The sequence below is a fragment of the Myxocyprinus asiaticus genome, chromosome 27 (assembly GCF_019703515.2).
Source record: "Myxocyprinus asiaticus isolate MX2 ecotype Aquarium Trade chromosome 27, UBuf_Myxa_2, whole genome shotgun sequence".
In the NCBI taxonomy this organism is placed as follows: domain Eukaryota; kingdom Metazoa; phylum Chordata; class Actinopteri; order Cypriniformes; family Catostomidae; genus Myxocyprinus; species Myxocyprinus asiaticus.
The window spans coordinates 592,097-614,057 of NC_059370.1; the positions used below are offsets into that span (position 1 = coordinate 592,097).

The window sequence follows — 21,961 nt, forward strand, 5'->3', positions numbered from 1 at the left end:
TGCAGAGGGTGCACAACTCAAGAAATACAAAGTCATAATACAGTTAAAAAAATAATAAATGTCTCCTACACAGGCTCTATCTAATACAAATGAATTTCCATGAACTTAGACTGCGTGTTTGCTGGAAATAGCCGTTAAAAGTGAAGAGCGCTTATTTTTCACCTTCCCGACTCATGAACTTAAAATGGGTTGACAGGAAAACAAACTGCTGTGAAAAAATTCACAAATCAGACTCAAGATGAGAGTGGTTTCAGTCTTCTAGGTGTTCAACTTTTGGAGCTGTTTGGATTAGAAAATAAAGAGTCATAAAATGTAAACAACTGATTGTGGAGAGGAGGATGATGCCATCCGAATTCACAAATCATGAAGAATAAAATGCAACATTAGCGCATAGCGGATTTATAGCCAATTGAAGTCTAAATTTCAAATCGCAAACTATCCTTATTGCGGTCTTAAAATGCTACTAATAGACAGTTTCTCACTCTATAACCCTGCTTAGCCTGCTCCAATAGAACCTGGATCGTATCTGCCTGCACATGACATTTCATCTGTAATTACTGATTTCAGATTTCACGATCCATCGCAATTTTTAGGTAGAGAATCGTAATCAAATTGAATCATTGTCAGAGTGAATCGTCACACCCCTACTACTATAGTATTATATATACTGTACATACTCGTCTAATTTACTTGCGTAACCTTGGTTCTATGAAAAGAGTGAACAAGATGCTCTACTGGGGAGGCTGTACCTTAAAACATCATGGCAATTTGATTGGATGGTGACCCTTGGCACTCTGGCCATTGCTCTCATCACCGTGAGTATATAAGACAGCGCCAGCATCACATCCCCAGAATTTTCTGATTGAAGGGAGGAGAGCATATCTCTCGACCCCCTCCAGGGGAAAATCAGTAGTGTGGCACAGCTTGAGTGCGAATGCTCCTTTCAGGGAATCAAGGGTACACAATTTACCGAGATGATCCCTTTCAAGGAGGTAACTTTGACACTGTGCCAGAATCTGATGCTAGGTAATCAAATACCATAAAGTAGTGCTACTGATCAGCAATGTCCATTAGCCAACAGGACAGTGAAAAAGACACTGCATAAACTGCTGCTTCATATTAACAAAAAGGGAGTGGGAAACCCAGAACCAAATGGTTCGCTGCCAAGACAAGTCATAAACAAGGGCAATGGCTTCAACAACCTAATGGGACACCTTTTCTTTGAGATGTCCAAACCTTTGTTGTGGCCTCCAAAACAAATGAACAAAGTTGTTCAGACATCCTGAATTGACTCATTCAATCAGTAAATACGGTAGATCCTCAAATCCCTTAAGGCCCAGAGAATGTCTACTCTCTTAGCTTCATCCGATTCAAGGGAGGAGGAGGAGAGAATGTTTCTAGGGTAACAACCTGAGCCCTAAAGGGGGTTGCCAGCACTTGGGTGCATAACATTTCCTGAGCTTAAGAATGCCGTTCTAAAGACCCGGTCCAAACTCTCAGGAGATATTGACAAAAAAGGACCGGAAGGTCTCCAATATGTTTGATTAATGCCACAGCAAGTAGCAGCACAGTCTCCAAAGTAAGTATGTGTAAGCTTACCACCTCTAATAACCCAAACAGGGAACCCATAGATGCATTTAACACCAGCACTAAGCCCCAGACTGGGATGAGAGTGTGAAGAATACTGACTAGAGGTTGTTGCTTATAGACAAGCCACCAGAGGTCATGAGTGGTTGCTATGGCAGCGACATAAACTTTGGGCGTGGATGGAGAGAGTCCTACATCCAACTGCTCTTGTATAAAAGATAGTATCATCTGCACAGGGCAATACTTTGGGTCATCACCCTGGAAAGAACCCAATCAGCAAAAATGTCACCACTTGAAGACATACAGCCAACTTGTTGAGGGGGCCCTGGCCTGTAGTATATTGCTTAAAACTGACTGTGACAACCTTGTTGTGTCAAACAAGCCCCGTTCAGAGATCAAGACATTGGACTCATGATGGCGCCAAGTATGGCTTCTGCGTTGCGAGCTCCGACACAACATTGCAGTTTTTTGTTTGTTTTGTTTACAATTCTTATGTTTTTTTGTCTTGGATGTTGTCTGCCTTATTGTCTACGACAGACAAACACTTTTGGACATTGGTTTGCAATTGCACACCGTAAACCAGACTTCAAAATCCTCAGTGCCGACCCGCTGTTTACAAACATGGCAGCGGAGCCCTTTGTCTGGGCAGCCCAGCCATGGAAACGCAGAAGAAAAAGGGGAAGGAGAGCCGGCATTCTCATCAGAGTAAGACGTCACGCAAATTAACCCTCTACCCAGTATTCTACTGGCAAATGTTCAGTCTCTGGACAACAAGCTCTGCGAGCTGAGAGCGCGGATAACTTTCCAACAAGAGACGAGGGACTGCTGCATTATCTGCCTTATGGAAACTTGGATGTCTGCTGAGATTCCAGATTCAGCCATCGAACCCGCGGGGTTCTCCATGCACCGAGCGTACAGAGCAAAAGACCTCTCAGGTAAAAGCAGAGGTGGTGGTGTATGTTTTACATTTACATTTATTCATTTGGCAGACGCTTTTATCCAAAGCGACTTACAAGAGAGGAAAACATAAGTCAAAATCAAAATCAAATCACTTTATTGTCACACAGCCATATACACAAGTGCAATGGTGTGTGAAATTCTTGGGTGCAGTTCCGATCAACATAGCAGTCGTGACAGTGATGAGACATACGCCAATCTACAATAAACATCAAATTAACACAACACAATTTAAACATCTGTTATACATAATTAAACTCGACTTAAAACATCAAATTAACACAGCACAATTTAAACATCTGTTATACATAATTACACAACTTAAAACATCAAATTAACACAACACAATTGAAACATCTGTTATACACAATTACACTCAACAATATACAATAATAACATACATTGCACAGTATACAATATGCTGTTTTTTTTTTTTTTTTTTTTTTTTTTACTATATAGATACTATATAGATACACATTATTCAATAAAAATTAAAATATATATGAAAAAAGTATATATATAGAATGTACAGTATTGTACTGTATTGACATTCAGGCTGTCGGTTGATAGTCAGTTGTTAAGAGAGACATAATATAATGACAGTAATATAATTTATGACAGTCCGGTGTGAGATAAAAGAGTAATAAAGTGCAGGGATGATGTATTTTGATCGTGGGAGATCAAGAGTTCAGAAGTCTGATTGCTTGGGGGAAGAAGCTATCATGGAGTCGGCTGGTGCGGGTCCTGATGCTGCGATACCGCCTACCTGATGGTAGCAGTGAGAACAGCCCATGGCTCGGGTGGCTGGAGTCTCTGATGATCCTCCGAGCTTTTTTCACACACCGCCTTGTATATATTTCCTGGAGGGAGGGAAGCTCACCTCCGATGATGTGTTTGGCAGTTCGCACCACCCTTTGCAGTGCTTTGCGGTTGTGGGCAGTGCTATTGCCGTACCAGGCGGAGATGCAGCCAGTCAGGATGCTCTCCACAGTGCAGGTGTAGAACCGTGTGAGGATGTGGCGGTTCATTCCAAACTAAGTGAATCATCTTAGGAGACAGTGGTATGAAAAGTGCTGTATTACAAAGTATCACTAGCATCATAATAGTATTCAAAACAGAAAGTGCAACAGAATTTGTTTATTTATTTTTTTATTTTTATTTTTTTAATGACTGGTTAAGTGCTCATGGAAAAGATGTGTTTTTAGTCATTTTTTGAAGACAGAGAGTGAGTCAGCTTCACGGATCTTTTTATGATCAACAAATCCTGGTGTGATCAGAGGAACGTACATTCTATCAAGTCTTTCTGCTCTCCTGATCTGGAATTTCTCATGCTTGTGTGTCGACCATTCTGGCTACCGAGGGAATTCACAACGGTCATTATCACTGCTGTGTACATCCCGCCACAAGCCGACACAGACCGGGCACTCAAGGAACTGTATGGGATTATAAGCAAGCAGGAAACCACGCACCCTGAGGCCGCATTCATTGTGACCGGGGACTTTAACAAAGCCAATTTCAAATCAATCACACCAAAATACCACCAACACATCAGTTTCAAAACACGAGGGGACCGGGTTTTGGACCATTGTTACTCTCCCTTCCGGGATGGCTCCAAATCCCTCCACCGCCCACTATTTGGCAAATCGGACCGTTTACAGGCAGAAACTGAAACAGGAAGCACCCACTCTCAGAACGATCCAGTGCTGGTCAGACCAGTCAGATTCTATGCTACAAGACTGTTTTGATCACGTGGACTGGGAGATGTTCCGGTCCGTCTCTGATGACGACATCGAGGTTTATGCTGATAGCGTAATGTGTTTCATCAGAAAGTGCGTAGAGGATGTTGTTCCAACCAAAATTATACGGATCTACCCCAACCAGAAGCCATGGATAAATAGCGATTTTCGCGCAGCACTTGATGCAATGACCTACGCTTTTAATTCCGGGAACGCGGAGGAGCATAAACAAGCCAGTTATGCACTCTGCAAAACTATCAGAGCAGCAAAATGCCAGTACAGGGACAAGATTGAAGGACAGTTTAACACCGCCAATTCTAGAAGCATGTGGCAGGGAATTAATATCATCATGGACTACAAAAGGGAATAAAAACTCATCCTGGATGAGCTAAATACTTTTTATGCTCGTTTCGAGGGAAATAACACCACCCTCACAGAGAGAGCTATCACGGCCGAAGCTACAGAGGTTAGTTCACTCTCTGTCTCTGTACCGGATGTAACCCAATCCTTCGGACGGGTGAATATCCATAAATCCGCGGGTCCTGGTGTTTTTATGGACATTTTCAACCTTTTCCTCTCCTTGTCTGTGGTCCCCACATGCTTTAAAATGTCCACCATTGTGCCTGTACCAAAGCAATCTAAAATCACTTGCTTAAATGACTGGCGTCCTGTTGCTCTGACCCCCATCATCAGCGAATGCTTTGGGAGACTAATCAGAGATTACATCTGCTCTGTGCTGCCTCCCTCACTGGACCCATTGCAGTTTGCTTACCGCATCAACCTCTCCACTGATAATGCCATTGCATCTACACTACACACTGCTCTCTCCCACCTGGAAAAAAGGAACACTTATGTGAGAATGCTGTTTGTAGACTACAGCTCAGCATTGAACACCATAGTGCCCTCCAAGCTTGATGTGAAACTCTGGGCTCTAGGCTTAAACAGCTCGCTGTGCAGCTGGATCTGGACATCCTGTCAAACAGATGCCAGGTGGTTAGAATGGGCAGCTACATCTCCTCATCACTGACCCTCAACACTGGAGCCCCACAGGGCTGTGTTCTTAGCCCACTCCTGTATTCCCTGTACACACATGACTGTGTGGCAACACATAGCTCCAATGCCATCATTAAGTTTGCTGATGATACGACAGTGGTAGGTCTGATCACTGACAATGATGAAACAGCCTACAGAGAGGAGGTGCACACTCTGACACGCTGGTGTCAGGAGCACAACCTCTCCCTCAATGTCAGCAAGACAAAGGAGCTTGTGGTGGACTTCAGGAGAAAAGACAGAGAACACAGTCCCATCACCATCAACATATTCCAATTTACCTTAAGAAAAAGTTTATGGATTTGGACAAATGAATAATTTCCTTTTTATGAGGAAATAGACCAGCTCGAATTAGGAAAGCAATTTAACAGCTCCCTGAAAATAAGGGAGGTTTTGCACTCCCAAATTTTTGCACTATTATTGGGCTTGCAGTATCCAGAAAAGTTTATACTGGAGGAACAATCCGAATTCTCCGAGGGGACTGTTCCTTCTGAACAGTCATCTTAATTAGGTTTATACGCCCAGCAAGAGAAAGAGGGAGGTTACCCCAGCGTTCCATGTCAGATTCACAATTTGTAAGTAAGGGGACAAAATTAAAACACATATTCCACTTAAGGATTTGGTCACCCGAATACTTAAATCCTTCAGCCGCCCATCTAAAGGGTAAAAGTGAATGTGCAAGTTTATCTCCCAAATAATTTACAGGGAACAACTCACTCTTAAAAAAAGTTAAATCTTATAACCTGAAATTTTACCGAAATGGTTTAAAATGTTCAAAATAATAGGAACAGAAGTCTCGGGATCAGAAATAAAAAGTAGAAAATCGTCTGCATATAGGGATAATTTATACTCTTTACCTAGCCAATTGATACCTATCAAATTTACATCCTCACGAAGCCAGATGCCTAAGGGCTCAATGGCAATGGCAATGGCAAAAAGCAAAGACAACAGAGGGCAGCCTTGCCTAGTGCCCCTCTGAATTAAAAATGGAGGTGAAACCACACCATTAGTTAACACAGATGACTGTGGAGAGATGTACAATAGTTTGATCCAGGAAATAAAGCAATCATCAAAGCTGAAGCTTTCCATTACACAAAATAGATATCTCCATTCGACTCTTATCAAACGCCTTTTCCACATCAAGAGCCAAAACCACCTCTGGTGCATCTGAACTAGGCATATTGAGAATACTGAAAAGTTTCCTTGTATTATAGAAAGAATGTCTTCCAATCATAAAACCTGTTTGGTCAGCCGAAATTATTTGGGGCAACACTTGTTGTAAACGCAAGGATAAAATCTTAGTTAAAATTTTATAATCTACGTTCAAAAGTGAAATGGGTCTATAACTGCTACACAATAAGAGGTCTTTGTCTTTCTTGGCAATCAAAGTGATTGATGCTAACGACAGGGTGGGAGGTATGCAGCCCTTAGAAAAAGCCTCGTTAAACATATTCTGTAGTGCAGGTGCTAGGGATGTAGAAAACACTTTATAAAACTCGGTAGTAAACCAGTCAGGGCCTGGTGACTTGCCATTCTGTAAAAGTTTGATAGCTTCCACCACCTCAGAAACTGATATTGGATCACCAAGGGTTCTAGCAATAGCACTATCAATGCTGGGAAAGGTAATCTTATCCAAGGACCATTCCCCACAGTCAATGCATAAGGGAAGTTCAGAAGTGTAAAGGCCTGAGTAAAACTCTAGGAAAATGCTATTAATTTTATATGGATCATGAAAAATATCTCCCTGTGGTGACCTTATTCCAGTAATCAGCCTTGATGCTGCCGATGCTCTAGCTTGATGAGCTAATAATTTACCTGCCTTATCACCCAGTTCAAAAAAACGTTGCCTAGATTTAAGCAACTGCACTTCAGCCTTATTCGTGGTCAAAAGATCAAATTCCGTTTGCAGACGAAGGCGCTCTTTATACAGATCTTTATTTGGATCAACAGCATACTGACGATCTAAACTTTGTAGGTCTTTCAGGATTGAATCTAATTTAAGCTTGTCAGCCTTATTTGTACCAGAAAAATAAGAAATTATCATACCTCTTAAATATGCCTTGAACATCTCCCAAAGAGTCTCTCTACTAATACTTGGCATATCGTTGACTTCAAAAAATAGGGCTATTTGCTCAGTAAATTTTTTTTTTAAATCGTCTCTAGCCAAAATATAAGAGAGGAAGCGCCACTGTTTAGGAAAAGGTATGAACTGAGAAAGATTAATGTCAACAGAGGTGGGAGCGTGATCCGAAATAACAATGTTGTGATATTCACAGCTCGATAGGTTTGAAAGTAATCTGTTGTCCATTTTGATCTCCAAGGATCGGACACCCCTAGTCATCCAGCAAAGGTATTCAACGTTTGGAGTTAGTTAATACACAAGGTTTGCTCGAGGATCTATCTAAAACCGTGTCTTGAACGAAGTTAAAGTCAACCCCTATAATAACGTCTTCTATCAATATCAGGAATGGATGAAAAGAAATTGGATATAAACTTGTCGTCATCCCAGTTAGGGGCATAAATACTTGCCATAATGACAGGCACATCTCTGAGTTTGCCAGTAATTATGGCATAACGCCCATTAGAATCAGACAAAACATTTTCCAACTCGAAAGGAATACTTCTGTGAATAAGATTAGCAGCACCTCTTGCACGTGCACTAAACTTTGAGTGATACAAATGGTCCACCCATGCTCTTTTTAAGTCGTTGAATGTCACTTGATTTAAGATGGGTTTCTTGGAGAAAAAAAACATCACCCCTAAGATGTTGGAGATGAGACAGAATGCAGCTAATTTTAACATTATTATTCACCCTTTTAACATTCCATGATATGAAATGAGTACTGGAACTCTCCTTAGTCTTAGCCATTATCAATCTGCCACAAGACAGTTTTATATCTGAGCAAAACACAAAAGAATAAAGGAAAAAAGTAAAACTTCAAGTGAAATAAAATGAAACAGAACAGAGCAAGGTAGAAAACCATGGAAAACAATAAAGAAAAAGAAACAAAAACACAATTCAAGATCCTAAATCCCATTCACTATCCCATCCCAACATATCAACCCAAAACCGTGCAGAGAACCTGCTAAACATCCGCATCTCAATGTTATTTCTCAAAATATTCTAATTTACTATCAGATTGCACAAAGGACTCCGGCTCCACAAAAATATGTAGTTTAGCCCATGAATGAAAAACAAAAACTGATCAAGAACAAACGATCAGCAACAAAAGCATCATTATATATAACAGAAAGCAGTCCACATAAAAGTTCTCCTGGGCAGTAGATGTACAAAATTACAGTCTTATCAGTCTTATGATCATCCAGGAGCAAAATGAGCAAGAAGGATAAACAGTCAATGCTCAGTACGAGTTCAGTGAGTCTCTGTACTCATAAAATGTTGTAACGTGAACATCCTTTGGTTCATACAGCATAATTAGCTATGAACTCAGGTGTCCAGATTACTGTATACTAGATGATACATTAACACGTTAAATCCAAAACACAGCATCGGGTTAGTGAGGAGTAGACTCGAGTAGTCAAAAATAGACTCAAGTTCTAGCTTCTGTCGTCTTGTGCCGGTGGGCTCTGAGAAACTCACCGGCCTCATGAACTGACGACAACTGCCTCTTCCTACCGTCCGATGTCATGATGAAAAGTTTGGATGGGTAGTGAAGAGATGGTCTCAGACCCAACTGGTACAGCTCCTTCATCACCGCTTGATATTCGGCATGCATTTCCAGAACTTTGGGACTGTAGTCCTCATTGACAAAAATCGGATTACCACGATACTGAAGCTTTCCTCTTAGCTTGTGGGCTTCGTGAATGACCAAATCCTTGGTCTGGAACTTATGAAAGCGAATAATAACAGATCTAGGTCTGTCCTCCGACTTCGGTTTCGCTGTGAGGGCGCGATGAGCACGATCCAACTCAGGAGGAGAGTTAAACAGGCTCGCCCCAAAAACTTCCACTAAGAGCTCCGAAAAGAAAGTGGACGGATGAGGGCCTTCAATCGTCTTAGGTAAGCCGAAGATTCGTATGTTATTTCTGCGGCTCCTCCCTTCTAAATCCATAACCTTGGCCTTGAGTTTAGCGTGTTTGTCAGCTAAAGTTGCATACTTAGACTCTAGGGTTCCGACACTCAGGCTGCTCGTGTCTGCATTTGCTTCAAGTGAGAGTCTCTGTTCGTGGTTGTTCCGCTGATTTTGGGGACTGATTGGCCTGATTTTAGAGTTTTATTAAAGGGAATTTGCACGGATGGGTCCTGTATGAAAATAGGGAGATGTGTGATGTGCGATGCTCTGGCAGGGGAGGCGGAGCCGGGGCCGTCCTTGACAGCTCCACTTCATAATGACGAGAGAGGGGGAGAGGCTGCAGCCCCTCCCCTTCTCAGGGAATTCCCTGAGGGGGATTTCCCTTTGGAGCAGTTGCTAGACGAAACCCTCAAACACGCCTTTGACCAAGTGAGAGTCATCGATGGTCAACGACTCCAGCCTGATATCGCCCTTTCATACCCCTATTTTGCAATTATAAATGAGCAGTTGTATAGAGTGGCACAGGACACTCGGACCAAAGAGGATACAACCCAACTTTTGATTCCAAGGAGCCGTCGGGAAATGGTATTCCAGGCGGCTCATTATAATCCCATGGCGGGTCACTTAGGAGAAAGGAAGACACTGAACCGTCTAATAGCCCGTTTCTATTAGCCGGGCATCGGCGGCGATGTCCGCAGGTGGTGTGCGGCATGCCGCGAATGCCAGCTGGTTAACCCTCCGGCCACCCCAAAAGCGCCATTGCGCCCTCTCCCTCTGATTTAGGTCCCCTTTGAGAGAATTGGAATGGAACTCGTTGGGCCATTAGAGCGGACATCGCTTTGTATTGGTCCTAGTGGACTATGCAACGCGATATCCGGAAGCAGTGCCTCTTCACAACATCTCAGCATGCAGTGTTGCAGAGGAACTCTTCAAAATAATCTCCCGGGTGGGGATTCCGAAAGAAATCCTCACCGATCAGGGCACAACGTTTATGTCACGAACACTACACGAACTGTACGAGTTGTTAAATATTAAATCGATTTGCACCAGCGTGTACCATCCTCAAACGGATGGCCTGGTGGAACGTTTTAATAAAACCCTCAAAAACATGATTCGTAAGTTCGTGCACGATGATGCTAGAAATTGGGATAAATGGCTCAACCCCCTGTTATTTGCAGTACGAGAGGTCCCGCAAGCCTCCACTGGCTTCTCCCCATTCGAGCTGCTGTATGGGCATTGCCCATGCGGTGTGCTTGATGTATTGCAAGAGGCCTGGGAGGAGGGACCTTCAAATAGTAAGAATGAAATTCAATAAGTTCTTGATCTTAGAGCAAAGCTCCACACCTTGGGGCAACTAACACAGGAGAATTTGCTCGAAGCTCAAGAACGACAGCGCCGACTGTATGACAGGGGAACTCAGCTAAGGGAATTTGCACCGGGAGATAAAGTGCTTGTATTGCTTCCCACATCGAGCTCAAATTACTCGGCAAGTGGCAAGGACCCTTTGAGGTCACACGACGAGTGGGAGATCTCGATTATGAGGTTAAACGAACCGATAGAGGGGCCGCACGTCAAATATACCACCTCAATCTCCTGAAATTGTGGAGGGAGGCGGTTCCCGTGACGTTGGCTACGGTAGTTCACGAGAAGGCGGAGCTCGGACCGGAGGCGAGTTCAAAACATAAACAGTTCACCCCGGTCATTTGCGGAGACCACCTCTCACCGAGCCAACTCGAGGAGGTTGCTAAGTTGCAACAGGAGTTTGCAGATGTGTTCTCCCCTCTACCGGGACGTACAAACCTCATCCATCACCATATCGAGACCGAGCCAGGGGTCGTGGTACGTAGCCGCCCCTATTGACTACCCGAACACAAGAAGAAAATCGTTCGGGAAGAATTGGATGCGATGCTTGATATGGGGGTAATAGAAGAATCCCACAGTGATTGCTCCAGCCCAGTTGTTCTAGCGCCTAAGAGCGACGGGTCTGTGCGATTCTGTGTGGATTATAGAAAAGTCAATGCGGTGTCTAAATTTGATGTGTATCCAATGCCTCGCATTGATGAGTTGCTCGATCGGTTGGGCACTGCTCGTTTTTATTCGACATTGGATTTGACGAAGGGTTATTGGCAGATCCCCTTGACACCAATTTCCCGTGAGAAAACCGCCTTCTCCACACCATTTGGATTACACCAATTTGTGACACTTCCGTTCGGTTTGTTTGGGGCCCCGGCTATGTTTCATCGTCTCATGGACCAAATCCTCAGACCGCATTCAGCTTACGCCGCTGCCTATTTAGATGACATCATCATTTATAGCAATGATTGGCAGCGGCATATGCAACATCTGAGGGCGGTTCTGAGATCGCTGCGCCGAGCGGGACTCACAGCGAATCCGAAGAAGTGCGCAATTGGACGGGTGGAGGTACGGTATCTGGGGTTCCACTTGGGCCACGGACAGGTGTGTCCCCAAATTGACAAGACAGCGGCGATTGCGACCTGCCCGAGACCCAAGACCAAAAAGGGGGTGAGACAGTTCCTGGGGCTGGCTGGCTATTATAGAAGGTTCGTACCTAATTATTCGGACGTCACCAGCCCGCTGACTGATCTCACTAAAAAGGGAGCTCCAGACCCAGTCCAGTGGACGGAGCAGTGTAAACAGGCATTCACGCAAGTTAAAGCCGCACTTTGCGGGGGGCCGCTTTTACATTCACCTGACTTCTCTCTCCCTTTTGTTTTACAGACAGATGCTTCAGACAGGGGGCTGGGGGCCGTACTCTCACAGGTGGTGGAAGGGGAGGAGCGCCCGGTGTTGTACATTAGCCGTAAGCTCTCGTTGAGGGAAACTAAGTACAGCACCATAGAAAAGGAGTGTCTTGCCATCAAGTGGGTGCTCCTCACTCTCCGATACTACCTGTTGGGGCGGGCCTTCACCCTCTGTTCCGATCACGCCCCACTCCAATGGCTCCACCGCATGAAAGATACCAATGCCTGGATCACCCGTTGGTATCTGGCTCTTCAGCCGTTTAAGTTCAAGGTGGTCCACAGACCGGGGGCGCAGATGGCTGTCGCCGACTTCCTTTCCAGGAATGGGGGGGGGAGTGGTAGGCAGGCCGGATGCCGCCCCGGCCTGAGTCGGGCGGTGGGGATATGTGGCAGCGGGGGCGTGGTCAAGCATCTCTCCGGAGAGAGAGAAAGCGGTAAGGGCGCTTACACCTGAGTTAAATTATGTCTAACACCTGTCTCTAATTTCAGTGAGCACGGGGAGAGCGGCATAAATAGAGCCACACAGCACTTAGACGAGAGAGAGAGCCTGGGCACGACAGACGAGAATGAAACAAGAGTGTTATTATTATAAATGATGAGAGTGCATTTTGTGTGTGATTGGAGATTAACTTAGTGGATAACGCAAAAGACTGTAATTGTGCTACAGATGCAGAAAATAAAATTCCTTACCTAAACAAGGAAAGCTGCTTCTCGCCTCCTCCTTTACAGCAGTCTTTTGGGCATGGCGTCACCAACAGTAAAACAGGTGCCGGTGTCATGCCACAAAACTTGTCCCCCGGCTTGCAACAGTGGGAAAATCTAAAGGGCTGCTTAGGTGACACAAAGACGGCAAAAATCGTAGTGTTGTTACATGCCAGTTTTGTGGCAAGGCATCAACACAGTAAAACAGGTACCGAATGACACGTGTCATGCCACAAACTCGTTCCCAGCTTGCAGCAGTGAGAAAATCGAGAGGGCTGCTTAATAGAAACCTGATTTATTGAGCCAATCAAACTGCCGTGAACAGGGTCCCAGTTGCTGTATTCTCCCGTCGATGTTCTCGGGAGGGCACGTATGTAAACGTGTTCAGTGTGAGATGCTGATGTAAACACAGAGGGTGTGCAACGCTAAACCCATCCGTATAGCACATGGTGATTGAGTGATAATGTTCCGCGTACTCATTAGTCTTATTATTACAAATGCCACAGTTAACTATGGAAGAAGTGGCAAATCTTAAAGCATGGACCTCCATGAATTGTGAGCAAAGCTATCATTTTTTTCTAATGTGAATGCAGTGGGAAAAATCTTTTTTTTTTTTTTTTTGCCCTCAGAGGACTAAAATCATTAAGAACCTGATGAAAGGAAAACATTGTGTGTCATAAGTAACATTTTCTTTAAACACAATATCCCAATTAAGAAATGTAACTGAAAAATAACTGATTGAAATGATGTGATCAAACATAGTAATGTACTATAAATACTGTAGGTTTATTTTGTATGTAGTTATTTCTATATAATAAATGTTCAAATAGTTTACTAAATCAACTTGAATTAATTTGTTTTTTAGTGTCTATTGAATATGCTTATATTGATGTTTACAACTAATGATGATGTTTATATACTGTTTTACAAACATATATTGTGACGAAGCAGGAGAGGAATGAGGATCTAAATGCAGCCTTTTTAATAAAATAAAGGTAAACCAGGTAGCTCAGAACATAATGAAACAAAACACAGGGACCAAAGAACAGCATAATACAGATGAAGACTGACCAAAAAAAAAAAAAAAAAAAAAAAAAAACAGGGGAAAACAAGGGCTTAAATACACAAGGGAAAACAAGGGAACGAGGAACACCTGGGGAAACAATCAGGTGAAAACCAATCATGAAAAGAAACTACAAAGGACTACAAAACTAACAGGAAACAGGAACAGGGAACTAAACTAGAATTTCAACATAAAAGTCAAAACAAACATGGGAATATGTGACGTATATAAGGTTGTCAGGGGGCCCAAAATTCCTAACGGTGCCCCTGAAAATGCATTTTGTAGCTTACTCAGAGACATGAACATTGTGCTGTTTCTAGGGCAGTGAAAATCACATGCAGTTGATGTCTGAGAAGCAAATAGTCTGTTTCAGGCAGGAGGTTCAGTGACTAACCCTTTGTTTATTTGCATTTGTTGCAGCTGCTCTTTGTCCTCTATTCTCTCTTCTTCTGTGTGATCTGTCTGAGTCTGAGTTTCACAGAACAAGTTTGTCTACTCCAGTGTCAAGTGCTTCAGTCTCCAAAATTTTGTCTCATTAGAGTGCTCAGGCAGATTAAAGCTGCTCAAATGCTCAACATCTGACATGCAGGAACACATCACAATGTTTAATCCAACTAAACCACTTCAAACTCAATAGCACTGTGAGAACAATAAATCAAAATTATATCTGCAATAACATACTGGGCATTTTAATGTTTATTTAAGAACATGTTTGCATTTCATATTGTTTTCTATTTTCAAATAGATTTGCTATTTGCTATTTAAGGTTACAATTAAATATTTTGGCACTGATCTTCAACCCTATAACATTGAACCCAAAATTAAATGTAACATACAATATGCATTGAAAGTGAGATTTCATGGGAATTCATTACTACTATATCAATAAATAACTTTTTGTATTTTAGAAGGCTGTAAGCCAATTAGGATTTAGAGTAGTTCAAAGGAGTAGTTCACCCAATAATGAACATGTTTCATCATTTACTCAACCACAAGTTGTTATAAACCCATATGACTTTCTTTCATTTGCTAAGTACAAAAGGAGGAAAATATTTTAATTAAAAGTCAAATTTCATATATCCAAAATTACAACAAATTTATGAGTCTGTGAAGCCAATATAACTAAAGTGTAAACCTTAAGAATGTAAATGCGCATGGTGTGATTTCAAATTGAATGGCCGCGGTCTAAACTCCATTTGCTGTCTCCATTTATTGCGCGTGTCTGGAGCTTGTCAAGAGTAACATTAAGTAAGATACTACATTATACTGTATACATTTTTTAAATTCTTGAAATGTCTGTGTTAATGTGTTACACAATTCACATGTAATGATTCTCATGTAGTCATTTATAAACCAAGCTGAGCATGATGATACATTTCTGATTTGTGATGATTTTACAGCGGAGCTCGTCTGTCCGTCTCTTAAAGTCGACATATTTAAGTCTTTATTCCAAAAAAAAGTTAAAATGTCCCATACTGTAAAAATATCAAATTGCATTTTATCCAAAACATGTTTTTTTTTTTTTTTTTTTTGAGTCATAAAAACTCAAAATGTGAATGACTTTCCATCTATATATATATAAAAAAAAAAAACATCTTAAACCAACAATATTCCACCTAACTAATTCCATCCTAACAGAGTTGTCTGAACAAACAATTTCAAGTTGATCAATGTTGCTGATTTGTGAGTTCCCATCATGCATTGCAACATGAATAAATTATGTGGTTAATGTTATAGGCTTATTTATTTATTTATTTATTTATTTTTTGCTGTTTGATGACTTTATTTACAATGTTGTTGTTTTTTGTTGCCACTGTAAGCCAGTTGTTGTGTGGTTATGTTAGGAGCTGATCTTTTAACTTAATGAGTTTTGTTATTGAGGTTTGTGTGTTAAAGCTGCACTATGTAAGATTTTTTTGTTTAAAAATGAACAAAATGAACCATTATTGATTAAGTACATAAACAATCAGTGTTCAAAACAATGTACTTACCTTACCCCAATTCATTTCGGTAAACCTATAAAAATAATTTGTATTTTGAGCTGTCGGGTCGGATTATGGTGTGAAATCACTGGCTTATTTCATTCCTCTTTGCGTCATGACGTCATGTCCGTAAACACAGGAAAGAAGTGCCGGCTGTCACGTGTTCCGGCTGAGGACGCTGTTCAGTTCAGTCAGTCACAATCACACAGTTCAGGAGAGCATCGCTGCAGTACAGATGGATGTTTATCTGTTATCCATTTGGTGAAGTTGTTTACTTGCTATAATTGGATACAGTATGTTGTCTGATAGGGGTAATACTTTTATGAATCGTACATTACTCATGTGTTTACTGATCGCGATACGTTGTCAGGGGAATCACTGTGCATGTTTGCTAATACGTATGACTTCTGAAATGGACTTCTTGTACATATTATTGTCATGTTTAATAAAGTATATTTTATCCCATTATTGCTCGTTTTATGTTTTTAGTTTACAGTTTTACTAGGCCTACAATTTCACTTGCTTTATCAACTGCCGTGTTCATTTTTTCATTTTAGTCACAGTTTTAGTCTTGTCAAAAATGTCCTTTAAAAATAGTAAATTTTTTGTCATGTTATATTCATTAATTTTAGTCAGTTTTACAAAAATGACATAAAATTTCAGTTAACAAAAATAATATCTTTTACTTGATGATGATGTGCAAAATGGACAAAAAAGTGTCAAACTGTAACAGACCAAACTTAATCAAATATTCAAATATTTAGAACAAAAAGGTATAAACATTTTCTAATGTAAACATGAATCAAACATACAGTATGAATGTACATAGGCCTACTGTCCTTGTTGTGAAAAACCTGAACTCCTGAAATATTAATGTATAGACTGAAGTATTAGCTACTTTTTATAAGTTAGCCTACTGTACTCTGAATTCTTCATGCTTTTGAGACTTATTAATTTTCAGTGAAAGGATATTACATTGTGTGTAGCTTGTTTCTTATGGAAACCGCATATTCATAATGCAAGTTACGCAACGCAAATTACGCATATTCTGACTAGCGCGTCTTATAGTTCAAGTTCACCTGTTCATTTGCTTCACTGTGCAGATGTAAGTTGTTCAATAAATGTTGTGGATATATTGATGAATATCATGTATAAATAGGATGTGTTTGACTGAGGTATTTACCCCATTTTAAAGTGGTTAATTTTGCCGGTGTTGGCAAGTTCAACTCACGTAGCTCAAAGATATGCCCAACACACTGGATTAATGGATAAAATTAATCCATATCTAATATCTTCAATGATATCTTCTAATATCAAGATGTTTCTTCTTCTGTTTATATCTTTAATAAAATAATTTAATGATCTTCATGATGCACTTTTTTCGTCTCGTTTTCGTTATCGTTTGAAAAATCAAAAAACCTTTTGTCAACAAATGTTTTCATCATTGATTTCATTGACAAGATTAATAATGTAAAAATTGGATAAAAAAGTTTGTCAAGACAAACTTTGATGTTGGCTTGAGAAAGCCTAGCCTGAAAGTTTTGAAGTAGTTGTAAAAGCTTGAAGTTTGAAGGTTTTAATTTGAAGTAGTTACAAGTTTAAATAGTAGTTTTAAAAGTTCAGAGTTTAAAGATTATAAATCATTCAGTCGATCAGATAGATAGATAGATAGATAGATAGATAGATAGCTCATTTGGTTGCTAGGCAGTTACCACGGTGCTACTCAAAAGGCTTCTTGCTACCCTGAGTCCAATGAATGAAACCAGAAGTCTCTATGTTGTTCTGGTGCAGAGATATGTGATTTGTTACTTGGTTGCTAGGGTAACCCAATATCGTTGCTAGGCAGTTACCAAGGTGATACTCAAAAGGCTCCTTGCTAGCCTGAGTCAAATGAATGAAACCGGAAGTCTCTACGATGTTCTGGTGCAGAGATATATGATTTATTACTTGGTTGCTAGGGTAACACCATCTGGTTACTAGGAAGTTACCAAGGTGAAACTTAAAAGGCTCCTTGCTACCCTGAGTCCAATGAATGAAACCGGAAGTGTCTATGAAGTTCTGGTGCAGAGATATATGTTTTGTTACTTGGTTGCTAAGGTGAGCTCACTTGGTTGCTAGGCAGTCTCCAGAGTGATACTAACAAGGCTGCTTGATGGCCTGAGTCATACGAGCCAACAATGAAGTCTCAATGATATTCTGATCCGGAGATATCCATCTAAGATCATTTTAATGGAAGTCAATGGGTTTTGGTTGCTAGGGTGCACTAAATGGTTACTAGGGTGTAGCTAAGTATTGTCCAGTATGATATTTAAAGGCTCCTTGCTGGTCTGAGTCAAACAAGCCAAAGTTGAATCTCTATGATGTTGTGGTGCAGAGATATGTGTTTTGCTGTACGGTTGCTAGGGTAAGTCCATCTGGTTGCTAGGAAGTTGCCAGGGTGATCCTAAAAAGGCTGCTTGCTGGATTGAGTATAATGAGACAAACCTGAAGACTCTATGACATTCTGATCAGGAGATATCCATCTAAGCCATTTTGAATGGCAGTCAATTGGTTTTGGTTGCTAGGGTGCACTAAATGGTTGCTAGGTTGTATGCAGTTGCTAGGGTGTTAAAATTATAGAGTGAAAGAAAGAATAAAAAGAGTGATGTAAAGATAGAAAAAGAAAGTGATGGAGTGATAGATAGAAAGTATGAGTGGTGGAGTTAAGGGATGTAGCTTGAATTCTCTAAAGGAGTTAGGAAAAATGTCATACCTTGAATGGAAGTCAAAGAGACATGAGGCCTTTTCGGAAATCCGATACTGGAATACCGTAATTCTGATCAGTTAGAAAATATATAACACACTATTCAGGATAAGTCTGAAGGTCTGTGCTGAGTTTGGTGCATTTAGCTTAAAAGTCAGACATTTTAGTCTCGGAAGAATAATAATAAATTTAAATAGAATATCAGTACGTTGGCTTTCTCAAGCCAACATAATAAAGTCTTACATTGAACTCGAATCAGCAGCATCACGAGTTTCACCTCTTAAATTGATAATACAATAGAATACAAATATTAATAGTTGATAAAACACTTGAATAATCATACTAAAATATACTTGTAACTTGTGGTGATTTAGGAGAGTCCCCTGTTCTCTACGTAAATGTGCTTTGAGTGTAGTGTCAGAAAAGTGTACAATTCATTCATTCAAAATATGTAAAAAAGATTTTTGTTTAGATTTTTGAAGATGTTTATCTTCATCAAAGCAAGTATTATTTCAGTTTTAAATGTTTAATCATTTAACATGAAAATAGCATGTTAAAACTCCGGCTCTCAATATCTTCCAGTCATGATCACACAGGCGATGTCCAGGTAACCTCAAATCATGAGATTCATCCGCCAGAGCAGCAGTGTCAAAACACAATGGACGTGTATTCTTCCACAGATTGTTTGCAATTTTACATTTCAACCACAGATGCCACTAGAGAGCACAAAGTTACATAGTGCAGCTTTAAGGGTTGAGGTCTATTGTGTGTCTACATCAAACAATTGGAAGACATAACTCTCTTCAGAGGCAAAGATTGCAGTTAGTTTCATATAAAAGTCATTGAAATTGCAAATTGATAGTTGGCTGAACAAGAAATTAGTAGTTCTCGCAACAAGAATTTTTGCATTTAGTGAGCAAAAGAAATTCACATGACTAATTGACTAAACAAAGCAATTTTACTGAGGACAATTATTAAGATAGTCATTAAGAGAAATCTAAAATGTTACTGCATCATGTTTGTAATTTGTAAGTTTGCTCAACAATTCTTTTTTTTCCTACCACCCCTGGAGTTCGCTAGTTCACTAGTTCGAATCCCAGGGCGTGCTGAGTGACTCCAGCCAGGTCTCCTAAGCAACCAAATTGGCCCAGTTGCTAGGGAGGGTAGAGTCACATGGGGTAACCTCCTCGTGGTCGCTATAATGCGGTTTGTTCTCGGTGGGGCGCATGGTGAATTGAGCGTGGTTGCCGCGGTGGATAGCGTGAAGCCTCCACACGCGCTATGTCTCCGTGGCAACACGCTCAACAAGCCACGTGATAAGATGCGCGGGTTGACTGTCTCAGACGCGGAGGCAACTGGGATTCGTCCTCCGCCACCCGGACTGAGGCAAATCACTACGCCACCATGAGGACTTAGAGCGCATTGGTAATTGGGCATTCCAAATTGGGAGAAAAAAGGGGAACCCCCCCCCCCAAAAAAAAACAATTCTTTTTTTTCAGTGAGGTTTAAATTCTCTATAGTGTACATTTATTTAGAATATTAATGCTCATTTGATATGAAGAAATGAAACATGCTTTTGTTGTCCCAATAAACTGAACAAATTCAAGTCCCTGGTGATATTAATCCTTATTAATATTCTAATGATTTTGATAACTGATAATTATCTTTGATGATTGTTGATTTGAAGGATCAATAAGCTAATGTTAATTCTAATCAATGTTCTATTGATTTTATTAATTAATAATTATCTTTGATAATAATTAATATTCTATTGAATTTGATAATTGATGGTTATCTTTGATGATTGTTGATTTAAAGGATTAAAAAGCTAATGCTGATTCTAATCGATGTCCTATTGATTTTAATAATTAATAATAATCTTTGATTAATTATTAATTATTGCTAACAACCAAACCCGCTCCTGAACGAAGCACCCAACAAGGTTCATACAAAATCTTTAAACACTTACTCTTAACACTTACTAAGTTTACTAATTTTAAACCATGATTTGCACTGCACACAGATAACTAATATTGGCATTATATTCATGCTGTTTAGCCAGAAGGGAACTGGCTAATACATTCACCCCTTAAAGAGAGGAGTTCCCTCTCTCTTGGACTTTGCAGAGTGGTTGGATTATGAGCTGGAAATACAGGAAGGAGGTGACAGGCTTGATCGCATAAAAAATGGCAAAGATTTGTCTAAGAGGCCAAAGGAGCACAGAAATGATGCTAAAAGTGGAACCAGGTCAATGACAGTGCTGTTGGGCCTCATGTATTCAGATAGAAGACAAAGGCAGGCCTAACACAGTCGTAAAACCTAACTCAGGCCCACATACAAAGTCATAAATCTTACTGATAAAAAAATCAAACAAAGGGAGTCCAAAACAGACTACAAATCCCATGAAGCCTTGCTCACTAAAGGATCGAACTCTCAACTCCTATTGGATGAGGCACACGACAGAATGCCCCTCAACCATGATGTCATCAGGACTAGAAATACCTCTAAAATGCTTCCGGGATTTGCTTCCAGCAACTTTGCTCGCTGTGCGTAGACACAGCTCATCGCTGCTCTCAGGTGTATCCTCGTGGCACAAGGAAGTAATGTTCGACTTGAAACTGTGGCCATACAATCTCCATCTCGCTGGATGAGTTGAGATTACTCTGTGTTCCACCGAACACTCTAACAGATCCGAAGGAGACCGCTGAGCAATCCGCATCTTCATCCGTTTGCCTGCAGAAGTGAAGAGATAAAAGATTTATCTTCCATCTTCAATCAAGTCGACGTCGCTGATTTCTCCGCCAGCCCGCCGAGAATCAGCAGCCGTACCGCCCGCCAACAGAGCGAGGAAACGGCCTCCCATCATCACCCGAGCCTCGAGGAACTGAGTAGGAGTTAAAGGACGGATGAACACACATTCTACGTCCTCATACGATTCAAGTAAGAGGTTTATGTCTGGGCAGAGATAGAATATTATAGTGTGTTATTCTTGTGTATCAAGGTTATTGCTTGTACAGTTTACGGACCGCCGAGTCTGCTCATTGCTAATAATAATACTCAAGGTATTAATTATCACGAATGAGATTTGCTGTGTTGTAGTCAACCACATTGGACTGTTGTGCATTTCCGCCATCACGGGTGAGACTGGCACACTAAGTTTATCCATTAAAGAATCAAAGACTGCGGGACAGTTTACAAGCCATCCACTGCGTCTCTGAGTGATAAACTAACAGCTGCTTTCTCTCCCACGATCGCGAAATCGGCTTTGGGGCCGTCACTTTATTCTCTCTCTCTTGTACTAACCACACACACGCGTGACCCCTCACAAACAATCTCGCACACATT

General features: G+C 41.0%; 1 protein-coding gene across 1 annotated transcript in view; it reads right to left on the bottom strand.

Annotated features, from left to right (window-relative positions):
- Positions 1-2,645: 2,645 nt before the first annotated feature.
- LOC127418180 (uncharacterized) overlaps positions 2,646-21,961 on the bottom strand; it is a 446,156-nt gene continuing 426,840 nt past the window's right edge. Inside the window, exon 2 of the mRNA XM_051658628.1 lies at positions 2,646-3,424. Coding sequence (XP_051514588.1) covers positions 3,225-3,424 — 200 coding nt within the window. The 3' untranslated portion in view covers positions 2,646-3,224. The remainder of the gene's footprint in view (positions 3,425-21,961) is intronic.